The sequence below is a fragment of the Aspergillus vadensis genome (assembly GCF_003184925.1).
Source record: "Aspergillus vadensis CBS 113365 unplaced genomic scaffold BO88scaffold_16, whole genome shotgun sequence".
Classification (NCBI taxonomy): Eukaryota; Fungi; Ascomycota; class Eurotiomycetes; order Eurotiales; family Aspergillaceae; genus Aspergillus; species Aspergillus vadensis.
In genome coordinates, this window is record NW_020292054.1 from 633,006 (window position 1) to 654,223 (window position 21,218).

At 51.5% G+C, this 21,218-nt stretch overlaps 6 protein-coding genes and 1 non-coding gene across 7 annotated transcripts; 3 read left to right on the top strand and 4 right to left on the bottom strand.

Annotated features, from left to right (window-relative positions):
- Nucleotides 1-490: 490 nt before the first annotated feature.
- On the top strand, nucleotides 491-2,849 carry BO88DRAFT_391431 (putative alpha-amylase; the record flags this gene model as incomplete). Its single annotated transcript, XM_025705005.1, has 9 exons — nucleotides 491-658; nucleotides 704-742; nucleotides 798-913; nucleotides 974-1,082; nucleotides 1,141-1,369; nucleotides 1,420-1,582; nucleotides 1,634-1,780; nucleotides 1,841-2,081; nucleotides 2,157-2,849. 9 exons carry the CDS (start codon nucleotides 491-493, stop codon nucleotides 2,847-2,849), a joined length of 1,905 nt encoding a protein of 634 aa, XP_025561514.1.
- A 105-nt stretch (nucleotides 2,850-2,954) lies between these two features.
- On the bottom strand, nucleotides 2,955-4,839 carry BO88DRAFT_406066 (uncharacterized protein). Its single transcript, XM_025707058.1, has one exon. The coding sequence runs from the start codon at nucleotides 4,818-4,820 to the stop codon at nucleotides 3,225-3,227; it is 1,596 nt and encodes a 531-aa protein (XP_025561515.1). The 5' UTR covers nucleotides 4,821-4,839; the 3' UTR covers nucleotides 2,955-3,224.
- Nucleotides 4,840-7,605: 2,766 nt separating this feature from the next.
- Nucleotides 7,606-10,874, bottom strand: BO88DRAFT_444904 (uncharacterized protein). Its single transcript, XM_025710156.1, has one exon. It carries the CDS (start codon nucleotides 10,639-10,641, stop codon nucleotides 7,957-7,959), a length of 2,685 nt encoding a protein of 894 aa, XP_025561516.1. The 5' UTR covers nucleotides 10,642-10,874; the 3' UTR covers nucleotides 7,606-7,956.
- A 2,091-nt stretch (nucleotides 10,875-12,965) lies between these two features.
- On the top strand, nucleotides 12,966-16,002 carry BO88DRAFT_406067 (putative DUF21 and CBS domain protein (Mam3)). The gene is made up of 4 exons (XM_025707059.1): nucleotides 12,966-13,396; nucleotides 13,476-13,689; nucleotides 13,760-14,429; nucleotides 14,485-16,002. The coding sequence occupies exons 1-4, from the start codon at nucleotides 13,151-13,153 to the stop codon at nucleotides 15,506-15,508; spliced, it is 2,154 nt and encodes a 717-aa protein (XP_025561517.1). The 5' UTR covers nucleotides 12,966-13,150; the 3' UTR covers nucleotides 15,509-16,002.
- An 824-nt stretch (nucleotides 16,003-16,826) lies between these two features.
- BO88DRAFT_t183 lies at nucleotides 16,827-16,897 on the top strand. Its single transcript has one exon. It is a non-coding gene; the product is annotated as a tRNA-Gly (tRNA).
- A 237-nt stretch (nucleotides 16,898-17,134) lies between these two features.
- On the bottom strand, nucleotides 17,135-18,983 carry BO88DRAFT_406068 (putative C2H2 finger domain protein). Its single transcript, XM_025707060.1, has 3 exons — nucleotides 18,604-18,983; nucleotides 17,335-18,544; nucleotides 17,135-17,278 (listed from the first exon to the last, which is right to left on the bottom strand). Exons 1-3 carry the CDS (start codon nucleotides 18,702-18,704, stop codon nucleotides 17,261-17,263), a joined length of 1,329 nt encoding a protein of 442 aa, XP_025561518.1. The 5' UTR covers nucleotides 18,705-18,983; the 3' UTR covers nucleotides 17,135-17,260.
- Nucleotides 18,984-19,264: 281 nt separating this feature from the next.
- On the bottom strand, nucleotides 19,265-20,474 carry BO88DRAFT_391445 (short chain dehydrogenase; the record flags this gene model as incomplete). Its single annotated transcript, XM_025705006.1, has 5 exons — nucleotides 19,265-19,827; nucleotides 19,879-19,947; nucleotides 20,001-20,084; nucleotides 20,138-20,214; nucleotides 20,275-20,474. 5 exons carry the CDS (start codon nucleotides 20,472-20,474, stop codon nucleotides 19,427-19,429), a joined length of 831 nt encoding a protein of 276 aa, XP_025561519.1. The 3' UTR covers nucleotides 19,265-19,426.
- Between the last annotated feature and the right edge of the window lie 744 nt (nucleotides 20,475-21,218).

Genomic DNA, 21,218 nt, shown 5'->3' on the forward strand with positions numbered 1-21,218 from the left:
TCGCTTCGCCAAGCGAGGCGCCCTAACGGGTAACCTGCAGCTTACCCTGTTCACCCGGCATATCACGCCCCGAGAAATCCGTCCCGTTCTCCACGAGTCAGAACAAGGTTTGGCCTTGACTCTTCTCCCATTAAGGGGCGTATTTAGCTAACAATGAGTAGTCCGTGTCGGAGATTTGTTGTTCTGCAACAATTAAGGGGACCAGGATTAAATCCTGGCCCCCGAACTGATCGGAGTTCTGACCAATGAGAGACTCTGTATACGCCCGTTCCTGGCTGATGGATTAATTGCCGGCTTCACTTGGCATCCATCAAGCATCAGATGTGATCAGAAGGGTAGTAGGTGGGTTGATCTGCCTTGCAAGGTGCTCATCGTGCTGGGGCCATGCTGAAGGGAATATTTAATAATGGTTATCAGGAACAGAGTTCTCGGATAGTCAGGCTGTGCCTGGGACACTTTCTGTCGCTTCGTCGGACATTAATACGCAGCTATGAGAGTGTCGACTTCAAGCCTTGCCCTTTCTGTGTCCCTTTTCGGGAAGCTGGCCCTTGGGCTGTCAGCTGCAGAATGGCGCACTCAGTCCATCTACTTTCTTTTGACGGATCGGTTCGGTAGGACGGACAATTCGACTACAGCTACGTGCGATACGGGAGACCAAGTATGGTATTCCAGTTCTTTTTTATTCACATACTGACCTGGATAGATCTATTGTGGCGGAAGTTGGCAAGGAATCATCAACCATGTTTGTTCTACATTTTAGTCTATTCATGCTGTGCGCGCTCTGACTGTTGCTGCAGCTGGACTATATCCAGGGCATGGGATTCACAGCTATCTGGATCTCGCCTATCACTGAGCAGCTGCCCCAGGATACTTCAGATGGTGAAGCCTACCATGGATACTGGCAGCAGAAGATGTATGCGTTCATTTTCTTCCAAGTCGTACGCTTACTTGCAGACTGCCGCTGACTTGACAGATACGATGTGAACTCCAACTTCGGCACGGCAGATGACCTGAAGTCCCTCTCGGATGCTCTTCACGCCCGTGGAATGTACCTCATGGTCGACGTTGTCCCCAACCACATGGTAAGTGCTGCTTCACCTCTACATCAGTTAACTCCAATACTAACGATGACTGTACCAGGGCTACGCAGGCAACGGCGACGATGTGGATTACAGCGTCTTTGACCCCTTCGACTCCTCCTCCTACTTCCATCCATACTGCCTCATCACAGATTGGGACAACTTGACCATGGTTCAAGATTGTTGGGAGGGTGACACCATTGTGTCTCTGCCAGACTTGAACACCACCGAAACCGCCGTGAGAACAATTTGGTATGACTGGGTAGCCGACCTGGTATCCAACTACTCAGGTGCGACCCCAAACCAATCCATCACGTCACATACTAAATCAAACTCTCAGTCGACGGCCTCCGCATCGACAGTGTCCTCGAAGTGGAACCAGACTTCTTCCCCGGCTACCAAGAAGCAGCAGGAGTCTACTGCGTCGGTGAAGTCGACAACGGCGACCCTGCTCTCGACTGCCCGTACCAAGACTATCTAGATGGCGTTCTTAACTACCCAATGTACATCCCCCCTTCCACCTTTCTAAATCATCACTAACTCAATTGCTGCAGCTACTGGCAACTCCTCTACGCCTTCGAATCCTCCAGCGGCAGCATCAGCGACCTCTACAACATGATCAAATCCGTCGCCAGCGACTGCTCCGATCCGACCCTCCTGGGCAACTTTATCGAAAACCACGACAACCCCCGTTTCGCCTCGTATGCCCCTTTCCTTTCCTTCCTCTTCCCTTTCACAATGACCCCCACTAACAAGCGAAGCTACACATCCGACTACTCCCAAGCCAAAAACGTCCTCAGCTACATCTTCCTCTCCGACGGCATTCCCATCGTCTACGCCGGCGAAGAACAACACTACTCCGGCGGCGACGTGCCCTACAACCGCGAAGCGACCTGGCTATCAAGCTACGACACCTCCGCGGAGCTCTACACCTGGATAGCCACCACGAACGCGATCCGCAAACTAGCTATCTCAGCGGACTCGGATTACATTACCTACGCGGTTCGCCTTTTCCCCTTTCTTTCCCCCTACCTAGAACTCAACCCCCATTCTAACACAAATATAACGATGCAATAGAACGACCCAATCTACACAGACAGCAACACCCTCGCAATGCGCAAAGGCTCCTCCGGCAGCCAAATCATCACCATCCTCTCCAACAAAGGCTCCTCAGGAAGCAGCTACACCCTCACCCTCAGCGGAAGCGGCTACACGTCCGGCACGGAGCTCATCGAAGCGTACACCTGCACGTCCGTGACGGTGGACTCGAACGGGGATATCCCCGTGCCGATGGCGTCGGGATTACCCAGGGTTCTTCTGCCTGCTTCGGTGGTTGATAGTTCCTCGCTTTGTGGGGGGAGTGGTAGCACAACTACAACCACAACTACCTCATCTTCCACGGCTACCTCCACCTCCACATCTAAAACCACAACATCCTCTTCATCATGCACCGCAACAAGCACCACCCTCCCCATCACCTTCGAAGAACTCGTAACCACCACCTACGGCGAAGAAGTCTACCTGAGCGGATCTATCTCCCAGCTCGGGGAGTGGGATACAAGTGACGCGGTGAAGTTGTCCGCGAATGATTATACCTCGAGTAACCCCGAATGGTATGTTACTGTGTCGTTGCCGGTGGGGACGACCTTCGAGTATAAGTTTATTAAGGTCGAGGAGGATGGGAGTGTTACTTGGGAAAGTGATCCGAATAGGGAGTATACTGTGCCTGAATGTGGGAGTGGGGAGACGGTTGTTGATACGTGGAGGTAGATTCTGCTTTATGGGGTTGGGGAGGGTGTGTATGTATGTATGTATGTAGGTTTGGTTGAGATGGGATGGTTAATGATGTTTACTGTTGTGATTATGGGATGGGTAGTAATTGAGTTAACATTGTATGTGAGATAATTCATCTGGGTATGTACAAAGTTAGTCAGCCATGGGCTTGAAGAAAGGTCTCCTGGGTTGTCTCTGATTAGAGTACCCAACTGGAGATACAAAACGTTAAGAACATGAAGATTGGGGAAAACAAAGGGTATTTAACAACTCGTGAGCTTTTGCTCTTTGGTAGAATGCAATCGTAACAGAAAGTACAGCCAGCTCTCCTATTATCATGAAGAAGTCCAGCTAGTGAGCGAAGAGAATATTTTAAATGTAGTCAGGCCGATATGGCTTCACGTGTGAAGTCTCGCCTTGAGGAGACATCGTCCTTGATGGTGATTGACCATTGTGTTGGTAGGGCGCGATGTTTGGGAGTGTGGGTGTAGCGGGTGATGTCACGAAAGGACTAAAGGCCCTGTACCCTTCTGAGGGTCTTGTTTTTTGGCGGTCGGAGTCCTCGAACGGGTTTTCGACAGTCGCACTTGTTTGTGTGTGGTAATTTGAAGGTCTATGTTCGGTCTCTGTTCGCGCAGGCGAACTGACGGAGGGATTGAAAGTTTCAAAGCCATCATTGGCATGCGTTAAGTCGCCCAAGCTCAGCGGAGAAACAGGCCTGACTTCTAATCCATGCATCTGCTCTGCAGTCGCTTGTTCGTGGTGTCCTTGTGAAGAGATTTCGAACTCGGACGACTTCCTGGACGAAGTGGTAGGATTATCATGGTTGTAGTGAGACTGTAGCACATCATGCGATTCGTTCGACACACGGTGTTCGTCCGAGTTGTTCGCAACGTCAGCGCCGGTATGCATTTCGACGTTCTCATGCGTCTCGGCATGTCCCTCAAACGAGGACTCATTACCAGCGGAAGGTTTGTAAGCAACATAGTTATCATGCTGTTGCGACGTTTCGTGGGACTCCGAAGTTGGTCTTCCTGTGGACACATGGGCGGAATTGATATGTTCGTCATGATCTTCGAACGGAGAAGCATGGTTCAATTCGGAGGACGGTGATTTAGCAGTGGGGTGGTATGCAGCATAGCCACTCTCAGGCTCTCCATGGGAGCTATAGTCATGTGGCATGTTATTGTCCAGGTGATCTAGATGTTCATGGCTGGCTTCGTGGTGTGCCGAGATTGCGTCACTAGCAAAGGGCGAGTGCGACGCATCGGCTGCAGGACTGAATGCTACATAACCACTCTGAGGCTCTTCATGTGAGTTATAGGAGCTGTGTGGCATGTCATAGTCCCGAGCTTCCGGATGACCATGGCTGTATTCATGGCTGTATCCATCGTTTGCCGAAATAGCGTGGGTAGCGAAAGGCGAGGGCGACGCATTGGCTACAGGACTGAACGCCACATAGCCGTCCCCATTAGCTGCATTGACTGGCGACAACGTCCTACCCAGGGTGTCGGCCGGGGCGGCGGCTGGGGGAGAGCGAAGACCATTGTGAGTAGCAGGACTGAATGATCGCAGCGGGTATTCGTTTTCTTGAGCTGGATAGGGGGTTGCGCCAGGCTGGTTGAAGGGTGAATAGGTTCGGGCTGCTGCTCTATCACCAGGGAAGGCAGACGCGGGAGTTAAAGAACGAGAGTTTGGATCAATTGCGGGACTGTATGGACGGAAAGGAGTGCTAGATGGAGGACCATAAGGATCGTGTTGAGGTTGGTATGTTTCCAATGGCCTGTACCCTTCGCCAGGACCTCGTGTTCCGGGGATGTTTGGCCCATACCCAGGAGCCGGTGTAAAATTAGAACGCGACACGGGTGTTTGGTTGCGCAAAACTTGCGGTGCGGGGGAGGCACGGTCAACCTGGCTGTACCCGGGGCCAGGGGTGTAGTTTGAGACGGGTGTTTGTGTTCGTGGCATTTGGGGCGCTGGAGACGCCCTGTCAATCGGGCCGTATCCAGGAGCTGAAGGTGTGGGTGTAAACCCTTGCCGCGATACTGGAGTCTGCAAACGCGGTACGGGTCCCGGCTGCTGACCGGGCAGACGAGGCGCTGGGGTGAAGTCTGAACGTGACATCGGGGTCTGGGTGCGCGGCATAGATGGCGCCGGTGATGACCGCTCCATTGGGCTATTGTATCCAGGTTGCGCAGGCGCTTGGTTGAAATTCTGTGGCATCCTCGGAGTCTGAGAGCGTGGCATCGGGGCAGGGCCGTGCTTCGGAAGTGGTGGCACTGGTGGCACTGGTGGTGCCGGCGTACCATGCCGATCCAGTGGGCTGTATGCTGATACAGCGGTGCTTCCTGACAACGAAGCCGCATCAGAATATGCTGAAGATTCGGTCATTGTTCGGCTCAACCCAGGTTTATCATTGAAAGCGCCAACATCTGGCAAGGTAGGATTGCGATCTGGAGCAGCTGTCCCAGGACGTGAAGAGTAAGCCGGAAGAGTGGTTTGTGTGGTAGTGCGCGAGATCGTGGTGACAATAGGTGTCTTGTCGTCATCGCCAGCACCCAGTGAGGGGAGAGTAGGCCGTTTGTCTAGACCCATGTTTGGATTGGTCGGTTTCCGATCTTGCAGGGCCACGCCTTTAGCCAAAGCTTTGTTGACTTTCCTCCGGACAATACGAGTGAGCCGGCTGTTAATTTTTCGTTTGCAATAAGCCTTCAATGACCCATCCTCCGAAGGGATATGGTGGAAGAGAAAGATAAGGTAGAGTACGACAGCCAGGATCAATTTGAGCATTGACAAGACCCATATGATCAAGGTGAATAGCATTCCGATCAGGACAACCGCACGTTCGGTGTTATCCTCCGCCAGCACCTTGATGTTGTAGAAGAATTGCGAAGCTGTGGATCCGCCCTCGTCGGTTGTGTTGCTGCCTCCAGGAAGAAGGTCCATTTGCATCACTGAGTATAGGGTAATGGCGTTAACGACTTGTCGTGGGCCGTCGGCAAAAAGAGTGCTCAGCCAAGCTAGATAGGTCAACATGTGTTTGCAAGAAGAGCAGTGGTCAACTTACACTCAAAAGCAAAGTAAGCGAAGAGGGCGACGTATTCAGCGCCCTTCTTACTTTTGGTTAGCTCGCCGAACACGAGGAATCGCCTCCAACCGCGACCGTTGCTTCCCATTCGAATACTTTGAACGCGCACAGCGAGAGAGTCGAGGTAGCTCTGAGCGATACTCCCGGAGCGGATTGCACGAATGGCGCGCAACCATCGGTAGATCAAGAGGGCGAAAGAGATGATGATGCAAACGGCGAAGATCCATCGCGAAATCTTGAAAGGAATCGCCGGCTCAATTTGGCCCGCCCATCGTGAGAAAGCAAGAAGATTGACGGCGGTAAAAGTGTCGACTCCGTACACGGCTATGGAGATAAGAAGGAAGACGTAGAGAAAGAAGTATGAGAACGGGGATAGACAGGACTCTGATTTAAAGTCATCGAGGTTCTGCAAACAGTCAGCGTCTGCCGCATTTCCATAGGAAGACCATTTCAGGCATTGAGCTCACAATGTAGTCCCACTGTTCCTCCAAGGCCACGGGCCCTTTCTCCCTGTCTCCAGAACAAAACATGCCGATAACCAATCCGGTATCGCCAGTACACAATGAGTTAAAAGAAGGTGAAGGGAGACGGTCTCAACAAAAAAAAAGAGTGATGCTTCGTCGGTCCAGCCGGGCGAAGTCGAGGTCGCAACGAGAGCGAAGAGTAAAGAGTGAGAGTGTAGTGTGAGAGTGAGAGGAAGCCAGGATCTCGAAATTGTTATGTACGAGACCGCGCCAAGGAAAGAGAGAAAGCGTCAGCAGTACGGCCAGCGACTATCGACAACAATCGCGCATAACCGCTGAGAGATTGCTGGAGTTCGAGGTCAAACGAGCGACCTGTCAATCACTGCGGACCCATTTTGAATAGCCATTGAACTGTTGTAAAAGGTTATGGTGACGCTTGAACTGCGACGTTGGCGGCTAGCTTCAGTGGGTAGGGCGAACGTGCCAAGATAGGGGAAGGGGGGTCCTGGCGCGTGCTGCTGCGGTTACAACACCGATTGCAATTGCTGATAAGGACAGGGGAGAGGGAGAGAGAGAGAGAGACAGAAAATGAGACGAAATATCGGCCACAATGGAAATAAGGAAAGACGAGGTATTTTGGCGTAGAAACGAACGACAGTTCACAGGGAAAATGCGAACCCCTTGAGGGTCGAAGCCGAGCAATCCACGCGAGAAAAAAAGAGAGTCGGCGGGATTGTATGATAATGGAGGGGGGCTTGCATGGAAGAATGTGGAGCAATTGGTGGAAATGGTGGAATGAAGAACGGGGTCAGCCATGGTTTGGTGGCCCAAGGTGAAACACGCACGGAAGGGAGGGAATGAAACAGCGCGGCGCTTGTTGAGAACTACTGGCCACTATTGAGTGTTAGTTCGGATCAATTTCCCAATCCATTGGTCATGAGGGATAAGTACTTACTCGCTGCGTGGATCTGATAGGATCCTCTCCTCTCCCGCAGGTGCCCCCAAATTAATGCCAGCCGGCCGTTGAAATAATTGTGGTTCTTTTGGGATGAAGTTGAAGAGGATGAAAAGGGAAGAGAATCCGTTATCGCTGCCAGTCACGGACCTTTTCCCCGACAAACCCCGTGATCCACACCTTTCGCTTCCCTTTCCATTGCTGATTGATTATCGATAACTCACTCCCTCTATACGGAGTGGCCATCTCACGAACACCTCCACCCGGTTTAGACTTTCAATTGCTCTGCCTTATTCCCATATTCTGGATTGTCGATCGTTCCTTGTGTCCCTGCCAATGATGATCTCATCCGATCATTGCGCTGCCTGTTGAGTAGTAGTGGTAGTAGCCTGTATATAGCAGGCTGCCAGTATCCCGAGCTTTTCATACCGAAATCCTGGCGAGGCCCGTCGCAAGTCGGATTGTCCTTTTGAGTTCAATTGTCATTAGTATCTTTCTCTCTCTCCCCCCTGCCCCACTCAGTCACTCTCACTCTCACACCAGGGAAGCCGATTCGAAGATGATGGGGCATGAAGGCCCCGAAGACAGGCGACAGCGTCAACCACCTCGGCCACGACCACGACCGCGGCCGCGACCCAGGCCGGCGCTGGAGATGGAAACCCGCAGCCGCTGGTTTTCCTGCTGCAACTCTTGGACCTGCCGGCCCCAGCGAACCTGGTCCTCGGTTCGCTGTCTTTTCTCGACCTCCAAGGCCTGTCGCAAATGGTTGACGCTGTCTTGAAGGGCCTGGTCGGAGGGAGCAGAAGCGGCTGAGGCGGCGGACTCCGTCTGAGCTTGGAGTTTGGCACGCAGACCGTTGATTTCGGTCTGCTGCCTGGAGATTTCGACCCTGGCCTCGTCCAGAGCCGTCGCAAGAGACCCCAAGTCGCCCGTACGGCGCTTGGGGATCGTTTGCATACTCTCGCTGTTCTCCCAGAACTTCAGACGGTGCTCAAGGACGTCATTGACGCCCGTGAGCTTGTCTCTCTCCGCCTCGGTGCCCTCCTTCTGCTCCCGGAAACGCTGAGCATCCCTGGAGGCGATGCCGACTTGCCGCGACATCTCCTTGAGTTCCTCCTCCAGGCCCTTCACCTGCTTCCGAGCCTCGTCGGCAGCCGCACGTTCCGCCGCGACCTCGTCATCGTATCTCTCCACTTCCTTATCGTAGGCGTCTTTGAGACTTTTCATTGTCTTGCGATGCCCTTCGTCGGCTTGCCGGAGAAAATTCGCGACCCCCTCAGCCTCCATCATCTTCTGCTCGGCTTCTGTCGCTTTCGCCTCGGCTTCCCTCACCTTCTCTTCGGCGACCGCCTTCACCGCGTTGACCTCCACCCGGAGATTCAGGGTTTCCTGGGCCGCGCTGTTCCTATCCAAAGCAGATTTCAGAGACTCGATCTCGGCCCGCAGCCCCAGGATTTCCTGGGCAGCATCGTCCCCTTTGAATGCACTCTGCAGCTTCTCATGCTGTTCAGAAAGGTTCTTATGCTGTCCAGTAAGGTGGAAATGCTCGGCAAAGAGTGTGTCGTACTGTTGCGACATGAATTCGATCTCTGCTTGCTTTGCGCTACCCTCTGCCTCCAGCTTTACGTGCTGGGCCTCTGCGATCCGGAGCTGCTCCGAGTATCCCTCGAGCTGGGCCTGCAGAACATTCACTTGTGCTTCCGCGGTTCCGAGTTGTGCTGCTTGCGTGTGACACTGTGCCTGGAAAAACCGAAGTTTTCCTTCCAGTTCACGGATCTCTGCGGCGTTAGGCTCCGTGGCCTGCACCTGGGGTGCTGCCTCGTAGGCCTTGATTTTTGCGCCCAGGTCCAGGATCTCAACTTCTTGCTTGGAAAGCTGGTCTTCGACGATGCTAAGTTCCCTCGCCCGCTCGTAAGACTGCTGCTCCTGAACCTGAAGTAGTTCCTGGAGTCTAGAGATCTCTGCATCCTTGCGGAGACCCTCCTCCTCTGTCACACGGAGCTTTTCAATGTCGCAGGTCCTCTCGGCCAGAGCTTCAACGGCTTCTACACGGCGCGCCATGGCGTTGAGCTCATCGGTCCGATTACGGAGGTCTGCTTGAAGCGATTCAATAATGCCGCGAGAGTTGGCATTCGCTTCATCACTCTTGCGAGCCAGCTGCTCCTCTAGCTCGGCGACACGGTTGGTGAGAGTCTGCTCCCGTGAGTCAGACTTGTACTGCGCCCCCCGCGCTCTTCCGTTAGCCATTATGAGGCGACAGTTGACCCGATCTAGCTCTTGACGAAGACCGGCGATCAGGTTCTCTTGCTGGGCAACCTTGTCCTCTTCGCAACGTGCAACCAGCATCTGATTTCTCGACCGAAGTTCGTCAAAGCGCACCTCCAGTCCGTTCGCCTGCTCGGTTTTGGCGGCCAGCTGGCCTCGTACCTCATCCAGCATTGCTTCATAAGTGCCAATCCTGGCCGAAAGAAGTCCAACTTGCTCGAGCAACGCTGTATCTTGGTGCTGTGCCTCATCTTCAGGACCGTTCTTGGACTTCGAACATGTCCAGCTGCAAAGCGTCTCAATGGCCTTGACAGGAGAAGAATGACGGATAGCGATAACAGCCCCGGCAAGAATGCTGGCGAGGGCCAAAACCAAACAGACGAAACGGAAAATCTGGAGGTGTTCAATATCATCTCCAACGCTGAACGTTGGGACGTAGTCTTCCCAGACAGAAAACAACTCCACGCCGAGGTCGACTCCGTCACAATGGAATCCCTGGAGCCGCCGACTGCTGGACCACCGGCCTGCCGGAGAACCACGACCCAGGTTCAGGCAGTACTCCCAGTGGTCCCAGCCTGCGGGTCCCATACCATCAGCCATGCCATACAGGACATGGTAGCCGGGCGTCAGAAGATCTTGACTCGTCCACATCAAAGTGACGATTGTGACATAAACCCGCGAGATCATGGCGATGGGACGACGGGCAGGGAAATACCAGTTACGGAGGTCGGAAAGGCGACGACCCATCTGGCTCTGGACCATCCATCTCTTAGCCGCGTCAGCGCACGCGACGAGGAATTCGAGGGGAGAGATAACGGCTGCAAGCAGCTTGGCCCCGAACGAGATGCCAGAGGTGATGGTGTGCCAATTTACGGCGACGAAGAAGAAGAGAATAAGAGCTGCAAAGACGGTGTCCAGTCCTGCAGTCAAGTCGAGCATGTCTAATGACTCGTACTCCGGGTTCAGGGTCCTTCCGTACACGAGGACCTGTTCCGTAGGAGACATCATGGTGAACATACTGTACAGTGTGAGTTTGTTGTTTACGAGATTCTAACGGTAGTAGGTCTGGAGCTCAAACCTTGAAGAGAAGCTTTAAGAAGCGGTTTGTACTTTGGAATAAGCACAGGAAGATGTCAACGAAGATACGAAGAAGATGATTCCGCGATAAGCTTTGCTAAACACTGTAAGTGTCAACGAAGTTAAGGAGGATCGGATCTTGGTAAAGTTCGTTGGAGGAGGAAGAGGAAGAGGAAGAAGGGGAGAAGAGGAGGGGGGGAAGGGGAAGACATGGTGGGCGGGCCAGAGAGTCCTGGGGGGGCAGGAGACTGACCGTCCAGTGAATGAAGCTGTTGGCAGTGAGTGTTACTACGGTGACTGGGTCAGCAGCTTCGTTACTGAAGGTGAATGGCAGGCTTTACCACCACAATACGGGAGGGAATGAGTGACGGTTTAGGAGAGAGAAGAGAACTGGACTGAAGTGGGAGAGAAGAGAGGCGAGAAGCGCCAGATTATATAGGCATGGCGCTGCAGGTAAGTCTCGGATATCTCCATTAAAAGGTAAGTGGTTAGAAGCTATATTCCGCTGGTAGTGAGTCTACGAGTCTACGCATATGGGAAATGCCGTGGAGGGCTCAGGAAGTTCCCATTTGGCATGGGCAATGACGGGACTACACGCGGGAATTCAACACGAATAATGGGAATTGCCGCGCAAAAAGTCAATTCGGCAACTTTCACAGCGACGCCTTCACCTTCGGGTCTGGCGGCCATTTCACTAGCCTATGGTCTAGGTTAGGTGAAGTGTTGAGTGCAGGCTTACGCAATTGCTGGTAGGAAAGACAAGATAGGATAGGGTATGCTTCGTAGTCACGATTCAGAAGATTGCTCAGACGCTCAATTAGAACGGTGCTACGGCATCTGCTAGTATATATGAAGCGTGATAACTGGGTTCTACACTACGGTAGTCCTATAGTATATGGGGATTGCTGGAGGTCATAATAACTGCTACGAACCAGACAAGTCAGGCAGCAGTGGAATTTTGTATCGAGGCAACTACTGAAATGACAAATTAGTCGGTTTGCCAGAGCACAGAATATACCATCTTCAGCTACTCCCAGTGCTGTTGATGGAATTTCAATACTCATATCGATGTAATAGTAATTCCTTTTATTCTCTGCTTCGATCGTTGCCGATCATGTCAGAGCCTACACTGATTAAACAACTGTTCAGCGCGGTCATTGAGATCGGCGTGTGCTTACCTATCTATTATGTTAGGAAAGGCAGTATTACTAGTACATTGTTGCGCAAATCGTCAAAGAAAGTCACTAATCATATCTTCAAGTCACACAAACTGTAGAATTTTATAGAAGAAGCTAGCAGCATAGAAAATACTCGGTAGCATTTGTTTTTCTTATTGCACTTACTGTAGGGACAGCAAGAAAGATATTCTTAGATAAGAACCGTAAGTATTGTGTAGCTTTACGGTATACCTCTTTCCTGCTACTGGGTATACACATAGAAAATCAAAGTCTATATCTCTCTGATATAGTCCGCTGCAGGAGTAGTAGTTGTAAGATTTACCTACTAGACCTCCATATGTATAGCTGCAAATTAATAATCAGTCCAGAACATATCTCCAGTATCTGCTAGAAGATCACCACTTGACCATATCGATGCCTTCATGACTACTACCTATCTACTACGTAGTTATTCGAGTCAACTACCTTACTAGTTACAGTAGTCTAGAATCATTGGACTAGAATGACTCATCTCTTACCTCAGCATTTAGTAGCTGATCTCATTGGACACCGGGAAGCACTCGATGGGGGCCTCCGGGATCATCCGTCGGGAGGCGGGAAGATGAGGACCTTCGCAGTAGCAGAAATGATGGAGCCCTCGAAATAGTTACTCCGTACTGCTCAGAAGTAGTACTAGAAACGGGTGTGGACTTGTCAGACGTGTGTGTCTAGTGACCAGTGCTATCTCTGAGAAGTGAGCACCAGACTCAATTGATGGGAGGATAATAATCACGCAGGAATTGTGAGTTATTTGACACCAACCTGTCAATCAATTAGAGAACCCTCCACCATCCTCCTCGTTGAGGGAAATAAAACAAGTATAAGCCAGTAAAAAGAATGATATAATGAAGGATGGATTTGGTGGAGGACATAGCCCTACCTAGTCCCTACGTACTAATGTAAGTGCTAAAAGTAGGCGACGTCACGCAGTGGCCAGTGGCCAGACACACTACTCACCCACCCGCACTGATCAATTGTTCCGATTACGCCGCCAGCCACTAAGCAAAGCAAGCAAGCAGCAGAACCTTTACTCGGAGTGGTTACCACTTCGTCGTTTCCATCCATCTTTCTGTCTTCCCGCCCCCAATTCAGCTTAGCCGCCCCCCGATTTCGTACGTACCCTTTCTCTCCTCTGTCGTCGTCTTTCCTCAAATATGCCCCTCTGGTAGCCTTCGGGCCTTTCTTGTCTTTTTCTTTCTTTTTTTCCACCCTCCTTCCATTGCCCTTCGGTGATGGCTATATCCTCTGCCACGCGTATCCTGGCCGCCCGGCCTCTCGTCCTTGGTTTAGCAAAGCTCTGCTTCTTGGCTGTTGCCAACCTGCCCGTCATCTCCGCCGCCCCAACTTTTATCATCAACTCCGATGTCGACCCGAAACCCCCCAGTGACCCCAGTCTATGGCTGTACCTAGGTGTCGCCGCCGCCCTCGTTCTCAGCGGTGGTGCGTTCGCCGGTTTGACCATCGCCTTGATGGGACAGGTAACTCCAATCTCACAATCAGACCTTTTTTCATGCTCCTGTGCAATGACGCTGATGGCTTCCTTTCTCCACCAAACAGGATGAAGTCTACCTACAAGTCATTCAGACCTCCGGTGAAGGTTCCGAACGCAAAAATGCCGCAAGTGTCCTGAAGCTGTTGCAGCGAGGAAAGCACTGGGTCCTCGTCACCCTGCTGCTCAGCAACGTGATCACCAACGAGACGCTTCCAATCGTGCTCGACCGCTCACTTGGCGGTGGCTGGCCTGCGGTGCTCGGCAGTACCGTCTTGATTGGTATGCCCGAAAAATCCCTCTTCTTGGCCTTCGCATCCTTGCTTACCATAATTCCCTCTGTCGCGTCTAGTCATTTTCGGCGAAATCGTCCCCCAGTCGATATGTGTCCGTTACGGTCTCCCCATTGGGGCCTGGATGGCTCCATGTGTCCTAGCGCTCATGTACCTCATGTCTCCCGTCGCCTACCCGGTCGCGAAGCTGCTCGATAAGCTGTTGGGTGAGGATCACGGCACCATCTACAAGAAGGCTGGTCTCAAGACCCTGGTGACGCTGCACAAAACCTTGGGTGAAGCCGGTGAACAGCTCAACTCCGATGAAGTCACCATCATCAGCGCTGTTCTTGACCTCAAGGACAAGGCAGTGGGCAGCATCATGACCCCAATGGAAGACGTCTTCACCATGTCCGCCGACACCATCCTGGACGAAAACACAATGGACTTGATTCTGTCGCAGGGATACTCCCGTATTCCCATTCACGCTCCGGATAACCCGATGAACTTCGTCGGCATGCTGTTGGTCAAAATGTTGATCACCTATGACCCCGAAGATTGCAAGCGCGTGCGGGACTTTGCTCTGGCCACGCTTCCCGAAACCCGCCCGGAGACAAGCTGTCTGGATATTGTCAACTTCTTCCAAGAGGGCAAGTCCCACATGGTATTAGTGTCGGAGTATCCGAGTGAGGATCGCGGCGCTTTGGGTGTGGTCACCCTGGAAGATGTGATTGAGGAGCTCATCGGAGAGTACGTACCACACAAGCCCCAAAAGGACCGAGCAATGCTGACTTACACTTCGTAGGGAAATCATCGACGAGTCCGATGTCTTCGTGGATGTGCACAAGGCTATCCGCCGTATGGCTCCTGCTCCCAAGTCCCGCGTTCCCAAGGGCCGGATTGTGGAGGACCCTCCCATGCTTCCGGCTGAGACCACTCTTGTCGAGGTGGACAACGAGTTCCCTGCGCCGCCCAATGGGGCCCCAAAGGACCATCGCCGGCTTTCCGTAGAGGCCCCCTTGCCCCGGTTCCAGCTCCGTCGGCCCACCTCGGATAAGAACTCTGACTCGACGGACGGCTTGTTCACGCATCGTGGGGCCACGGATGAGATCAGACAGCATTTGAAGCACCTGGGTCCATCAAACTTGGCCAGCCGACCGCGCCAAACTCGATACCAGAATGTGAAGATCAAACGGAGTGCCTCGCCATCCCGATCCGGACAGACCGATCTTGAATCCAGCCAGAGTATGTCCGATGTACAACCTAGACATAATTCCATCGGCTTGCAGGGCGGTATCGGCGCCGGACTTGTACAGAGCGGTATGGACGCCCGTGATGGGGTGTATGCGGTCCGTGCGGGATATGGCACGATGAACCACTCCAATCCGCCGGCCGATGCCGGTACTCAGACGAAGGATGGTCTCCCGATATCGATACCCGAACCGGTCCATGAAGAACAGGATGATCACCCTCGGTCAGCGGGCAGTCGAACCGGCAGTGCCCGGTCCATCGACTCGCAATCCGAGCATCTCAAGCCGGGCAGTTACCTTCACCGAGGCCCGGCTCGCAGTGGTAGCATCACAGAGCAGGTGGTCGATGTCAACGGCATCCGCAAGGTTGTGCTCCATACCACAAGCACCAGCTCATCTGAATCTGAACGACCGAGAACGAGCGAAAATCCAGAGTTCCCTGTCCGCCAGGAAGGCGAGATTGTCGACCTGGGAAATAATCAGTCCGCCGGAAATAAGAAACGCCGTCGTCGCAGAAAGCGCGGACAAGGCCCGAAGAACGGGGAATCGGGCGAAAATACCCCTCTACTGTCGCAATAACCAAGATAATTTCAGACGCTCCGAGTGTTCTGCTGGCCAGAGCGACAGGGCGACATGTGGATAGTTGTTGTTACGTTGCAAAAATTTAGCCTGTACACAAGTACGACTGAACAGCTGGTCGTGTGTGATGTACATGCTTCCGAGGAACCGATGTATTTCTTTCCTTTCCACCATATATTCATTTTCCATGCATAGCCGACCCTGCGTGCCAATACCTGGTCGCTTGACACTTGTCGTTGCATTGAGGGGTCTGGCGGTGTAGATGAGATTTGTGTTCAGTAGTATCTTTAAGGAATGGCGTTCTCCTGATAGGTCCTTGCATAGACTGTAACACCGACCTATTGCCCCTACTTGCATTTACAGATAACGGAAGAGTCACTATCCGTTTAGCATCTCATCTCACGACTGGGGGAATAATACGCTAACTAGCGTCCCAGCCATGCTATGTATTCTCATGTAGAATGCCGACTATACCCACAGGAATAGTAGTAAACCAGGAATACAACCATAAACCCTCAATCATCCGATCCATGATACAAAATAATTCCCCGAGTCAGTCCACGGGAGATCAGGCCCACATGATGGATAATAGTATGTAATATAGTAAGGTCCCTTAATAGGGATGATAACAATTCAGGGATACCACGCATCGTGGCTTTCTATTACACTTGATTCTCCTTCTCCCCTTCCCCCCCCTTTCTCATCTCGTCCTGAACTGATGCTACTGCTCCACCTCCAATCAGGTCTACTACCTTCCTTCCCACCCATACGTAAGAAGAGGGGTTGAACGGGGATGATCCCTGAACATATTCAGGAACATAGCTGGGCTTTAATCCGTAGTATACACTTATCAATCTAATAGGTAATATGTAATATGACATGATATCCTCAATTGATCTATTCTCGGTATAGCTCCCACCTCATAAGGACTCTGAACACTAAGTACCAAGTACTAGTTCAATAAACTCATATAGTCTGAATTATATGGGTTTGTATCTCCCTACGTATACTATGTAGATCGCCGAGACAAGTGTGTGTTAAAAGAACCGAGACCATATACTACTTACGTTACGTACATTTATCGTACGAGATAAGATGCTTGCTATTGGAGTGGTATTTATTCATTTAGTTGTCCGTCCATGGTAGCAGAGTATCATTCAATATCATGATCATTACCATCATAGCAGATCTAGTCTGGATGTGTAGTGTAATATGAATGGTTTGTGGAATGGTATAGATAGCTGTCGCGGACTGGTGGGTTCGATACACAGCATGAGTCAGTCATATAGGCATAGAATGCAACATCTCATATCAAGTAGCATCATTGGTCTAGTGGTAGAATTCATCGTTGCCATCGATGAGGCCCGTGTTCGATTCACGGATGATGCACAGATATTTATTTTTGGTCTTGTAGTTTTTTTCTATCTTCATTATTAGTAACTCGACTTGACATGATTTGATGATTGTTATTCTTCAGGCTTTCGGTAGATAGGCTGTCTGGTTCTACGTGGCATTTTGCTGATGTTGACTAGTTTGGTTCTACTAGGAAAGTGTCTACTGTACGCAGTATGTCCAGAAAATCTCTATTCACCCTACTTTTATCATAAAGTATGTGCATGGACCCAACCACAACTCCATAAACAAGACGATGCCAGCAGCACGGCAATGCAGAAACTAAACCCAAGAAACAAACAGCCTGAAATAATTCATAGACTCATCAACATACGATGCAAGAAGACGAAATGTATGAGATCATTGCAGGAGAGGATCCTATACCATCTCATTAGTATCATGAAGATCAAAACAATCTCGGGCGGTAAGCTTACTCTGAAGTGTTTCTGGTGGTTGGCTTGCCGGTTGACCCGTGCCGTGAAGCGCTGCTCTTGTCGCATGGCTCTCTGGCGTTCCTTGCGCTCGCTGATCATCACGTCCCTCTTCTGGGAATCTGTCGTTCCAATCATACCAGTACCGCCATTGGCACGGGTGATAAGCGCACGGTTGAGGTTGCGGCCACGAGGCTTCGGCTCCTCTTCCTCGATCTCGCCGTTCTCGATGGCAAGTTGGCGTTCGGCACGCTCCTCTGCGGTGGGGTAGTTGTGCAGGTTCTGGCGGTAGTATTTGGCGAGGGAGCGGTGACCGACGCTGCGACCGGAGGGCAGATGCAGCTCGTAGTCGGTGGCGTAGACGACGGGCGCGCGCTTACGGTTGTCGAGGTCGTCCTCGTCCTCGTCCATGGATGAGGCGTCTGTCTCCCATCCCTCGTCTTCGCCGTCTACCTTGACGCCTCCTTCCTCATGTGTCTCGCTGCCGGTGGACTCCCACTCTTCGTCGTCTGAGTAAGTGCTGCGGAAGTCGTAGTACTGGCCAATCTCGATCTGCTCGGCCTCAGACTCGAAAGCAATCATGCAGTGGCCCTTGTCCTTCATGTGGGTGCGGATGCCTTCGGGGGTGTTGCGGATCATATGGCAGTAGGTGCATTCGCTGTTCTCGTTGATCTTGCGCCACAGGTAGTGGAGAAGACCCTCAATGTCAACGAGGTAGTCCTTCTCGGGAATGAACATGCCGTGGGTCTTGAACATGTGCTCGGTGTTTTCTTCAACATTGTCCGACTTCTGCAGACAGAAGAGACAACGAGACGCAAAGAATCCATCATCAGACATCTCCTCGTCTTCATTGCTCTCTTCCTTGATGGTAGCATCCTTGAGGGTCTCGGCGACCTTGTTAACCTCGGACTCTCCAACGCGGGGCTTGTTGATAGGTTCTCCCAGGGAGAAGGTGGAGCTCATGACAGAGGACGACTCGTCGGCGTTTTCCCGGCTCATGCGGGCCTCGCGGGCCTTGTGCTTAGAGCTCTTGATATGGTTCTGGTAGGAGTTCTCGCTGTAGAAGGTCTTCTGGCAAGCGACGCAGGTCGTCTCGAACGATGCCTTGGCGGCCGCGGCAGTGGTGGTGGCTTTGGCGGCAAGCACCTTTTCGTTGAAGGTTTCCTGAGAGACTGGGGGAAGAGAGGCAATGCGACGCTTCATATTATACAAGCTGATACAGAGGTGATCAGTTCGTGTAGGCTTATCCAGTGGTTATATGAAGAAACTTACTGCCAGTCAGTGCGCATGTGCACCCGCTGCGCATCGCTGCCGCGGAAAGCGACAAGGCAAGTGTTGCAGGTGTAGGGGAGGGAAGATGCAGGGCCGTCCATCTTGAATAAAATCGGCGAAACAACGCAGGGGTATCACGATGAAAGAAAGTGTCGTGTAGAGGTCGTTAAATGATTGTGGGATGGACGAAGCGGGGCACAATCTCAAATGCTGCGACCGCTGGGTATCGGAGAACAAGTGGCTATCCCAGTTGACACTTGTAAATATTTATCTGGGTGGAAGAGATTAATCCACACGAGCGAGTGAAGGTAAATGAGATGGGGAAGAGTGGATGAGTCGGGATGAGTCTTCAATTGTTGCCCCTCAGCGCCGAAGCAGAATTAATTATTGATAATCACCGAGATTTGCGCCGCCTTGCCGCTTTGGGCCCAATGACGTTCAATGCACGTGCCCACACATTATCCACTCTGCTAGTGCTATATTAGTCATCATAACAATTTATGCACAGCTGGCCGATGAGTACTCTTTTGGTCTTCTGTTTCGTCTGTTTTGCACTGACATTTGTCTTCTAAAGTAGCTTAGTAAATTATTCTATAACTGCTAGTCGAGCATCTGATGTGGTTTAGGGGACGTGAATGCAATCGACGTCCTTCTGCCATTCGAAACTAGCAGTGGTAAGTAATGGTCCAGCCGAAATATATTTCTCAAATATATCAAACATTGTGGAGCACTAGCTAGAACTAGTCTATCACATAGCATCCAGCTTGATAAATAAACAGACTATCAATAGTACTATCAGCAGCAAAGTGGCAGCATGTTTGACTCATGGTAGCACGTAACCACCGTCAATGAGGACATCACTGCCCGTCATGAATGTAGACGCGTCACTGGCGAGATACAAATACAATCCCTTAATCTCCTTCACATGGCCCTGTCTCCCAAGCGGCGCCATTCGATAGGCTTCGTTGACCGTTTGCGGACTGGCACCCATCTTGGTATCGAAAAAGCCAGGAGAGACAATGTTGACACGGGCGAACTCTCTCCACTCGCGAGCAAGTGATTTTCCAAAGTGCGTCACGAAGGCCTTGCTGCCATTGTAGACGGGTTGATCAACGGGGACGTTGACAATATGACCACTCATGCTAGAGGTGATGATCAGGTTACCGAAGCCTTGTTGTTTGAATACCTCTCCAACATATTTGGCGCAGTAGAGAACGCCATCGACTGTATACCCTCATCAGCATCTAGTTTACAGCAAAGGAGGAAGTATCTTACCGTTCACCGACATCTGCTTCCGATATTCCTCCAGCGTTTGCTCCAGGAGAGGCTTGGAAATAGCCATTCCTGTTTAGAATGTTAGCGATGTAATGCACTGTGCGACAGAAATTGCATCTTACCGGCGTTTGCGATAAAAACATCGATCTTGCCAAAGTCTTTAGCGACATCTGCAATTGCTTGTTGAACGGCATCCGCATCCGAAACTGGGAATATTAGTGTCCCAGGCCTTTTAGAACGCATGACAAGTAACCCTTACCGTCGACCTTGTAAGCAATAGCTCTTATCCCATGAGCAGAAGCCAGTGCTTGCGCTTTCGCAACGGCTGCATCATTCCTATCGTGATTTTGTTGGATGTGGAATCTTGTTTCCGATGCTAGAAAAGGCATAGCTTACGAGTTGTACCACATGGCAATATCGGCATTAGCTTCAGCCATGGCTTCAGCCACTGCGTAGCCGATACCATCTGCAGCTCCTGTGATCACGACAACCTTTCCGCTCAGACGCATCTGTGCCAACACATTTGTTGGTGTGTTTGGGAACGGGCGAGGGTATCCCTCACGGACCGGGGCACACTCGGCTACGCTCATAGACATCTTGAATAGAGGTGACAGGTAACAACCGCAGTAAATGAAAAGTATTCAAGTCTGGTTCAACCGGGAGTATCGAAAGTTGAAGCTTGACAATTAGAAGAATGAAAGGTACCCCATACCCTTTTAAGATATTTTTCCTTGGAACGGTATCTACCTTGATGGTTGCTGCTTCTCTTCTTTCACTTCACGCGACCAGATATGGCGGGGTCGCACCAACAAATACTGGTCCTTTGAAACTTGAACCTGGTTGCCCCACTCTCTTAGAAGGAGCCAGGAGTTGATCTCAATCATCATGATATACTTATTCGGGTAACTGTGGTCCGACCAAGTCCTCCAACCAATGAAGTCTATCCGGGGTTGGTTGAGTACACAAACGTCGAACCAACAACATGCGATCAAGCTGGCGTTTCGAATCCATCTTTGATCATCTGCTTCAGACTCCGCCCGTTCCGAGCTTTAATCATTCATGGCGAGCCTGTTGACTTCATTCCAACGGATAAAGAGAAGGCAGAAGAGGTCTCGGGCGACAGACAACCGAAGCATTGTATTGGTGGCCATTCGGACATAATCGGACAACCTCCGCATCCCGCCGGAGTCCCCGCATCCAATCTTCCCGCTCGGGGCTTAGCCCGGTGCATCTGCACTCCACCCCAAACCCCATCGGTCGACAGGTAGCCGAGAACCAGTAGTAGGTTCAAGCAGACACCTTAATGGTTAAAAGAAAACACCCTAGAACCACCGCGCATA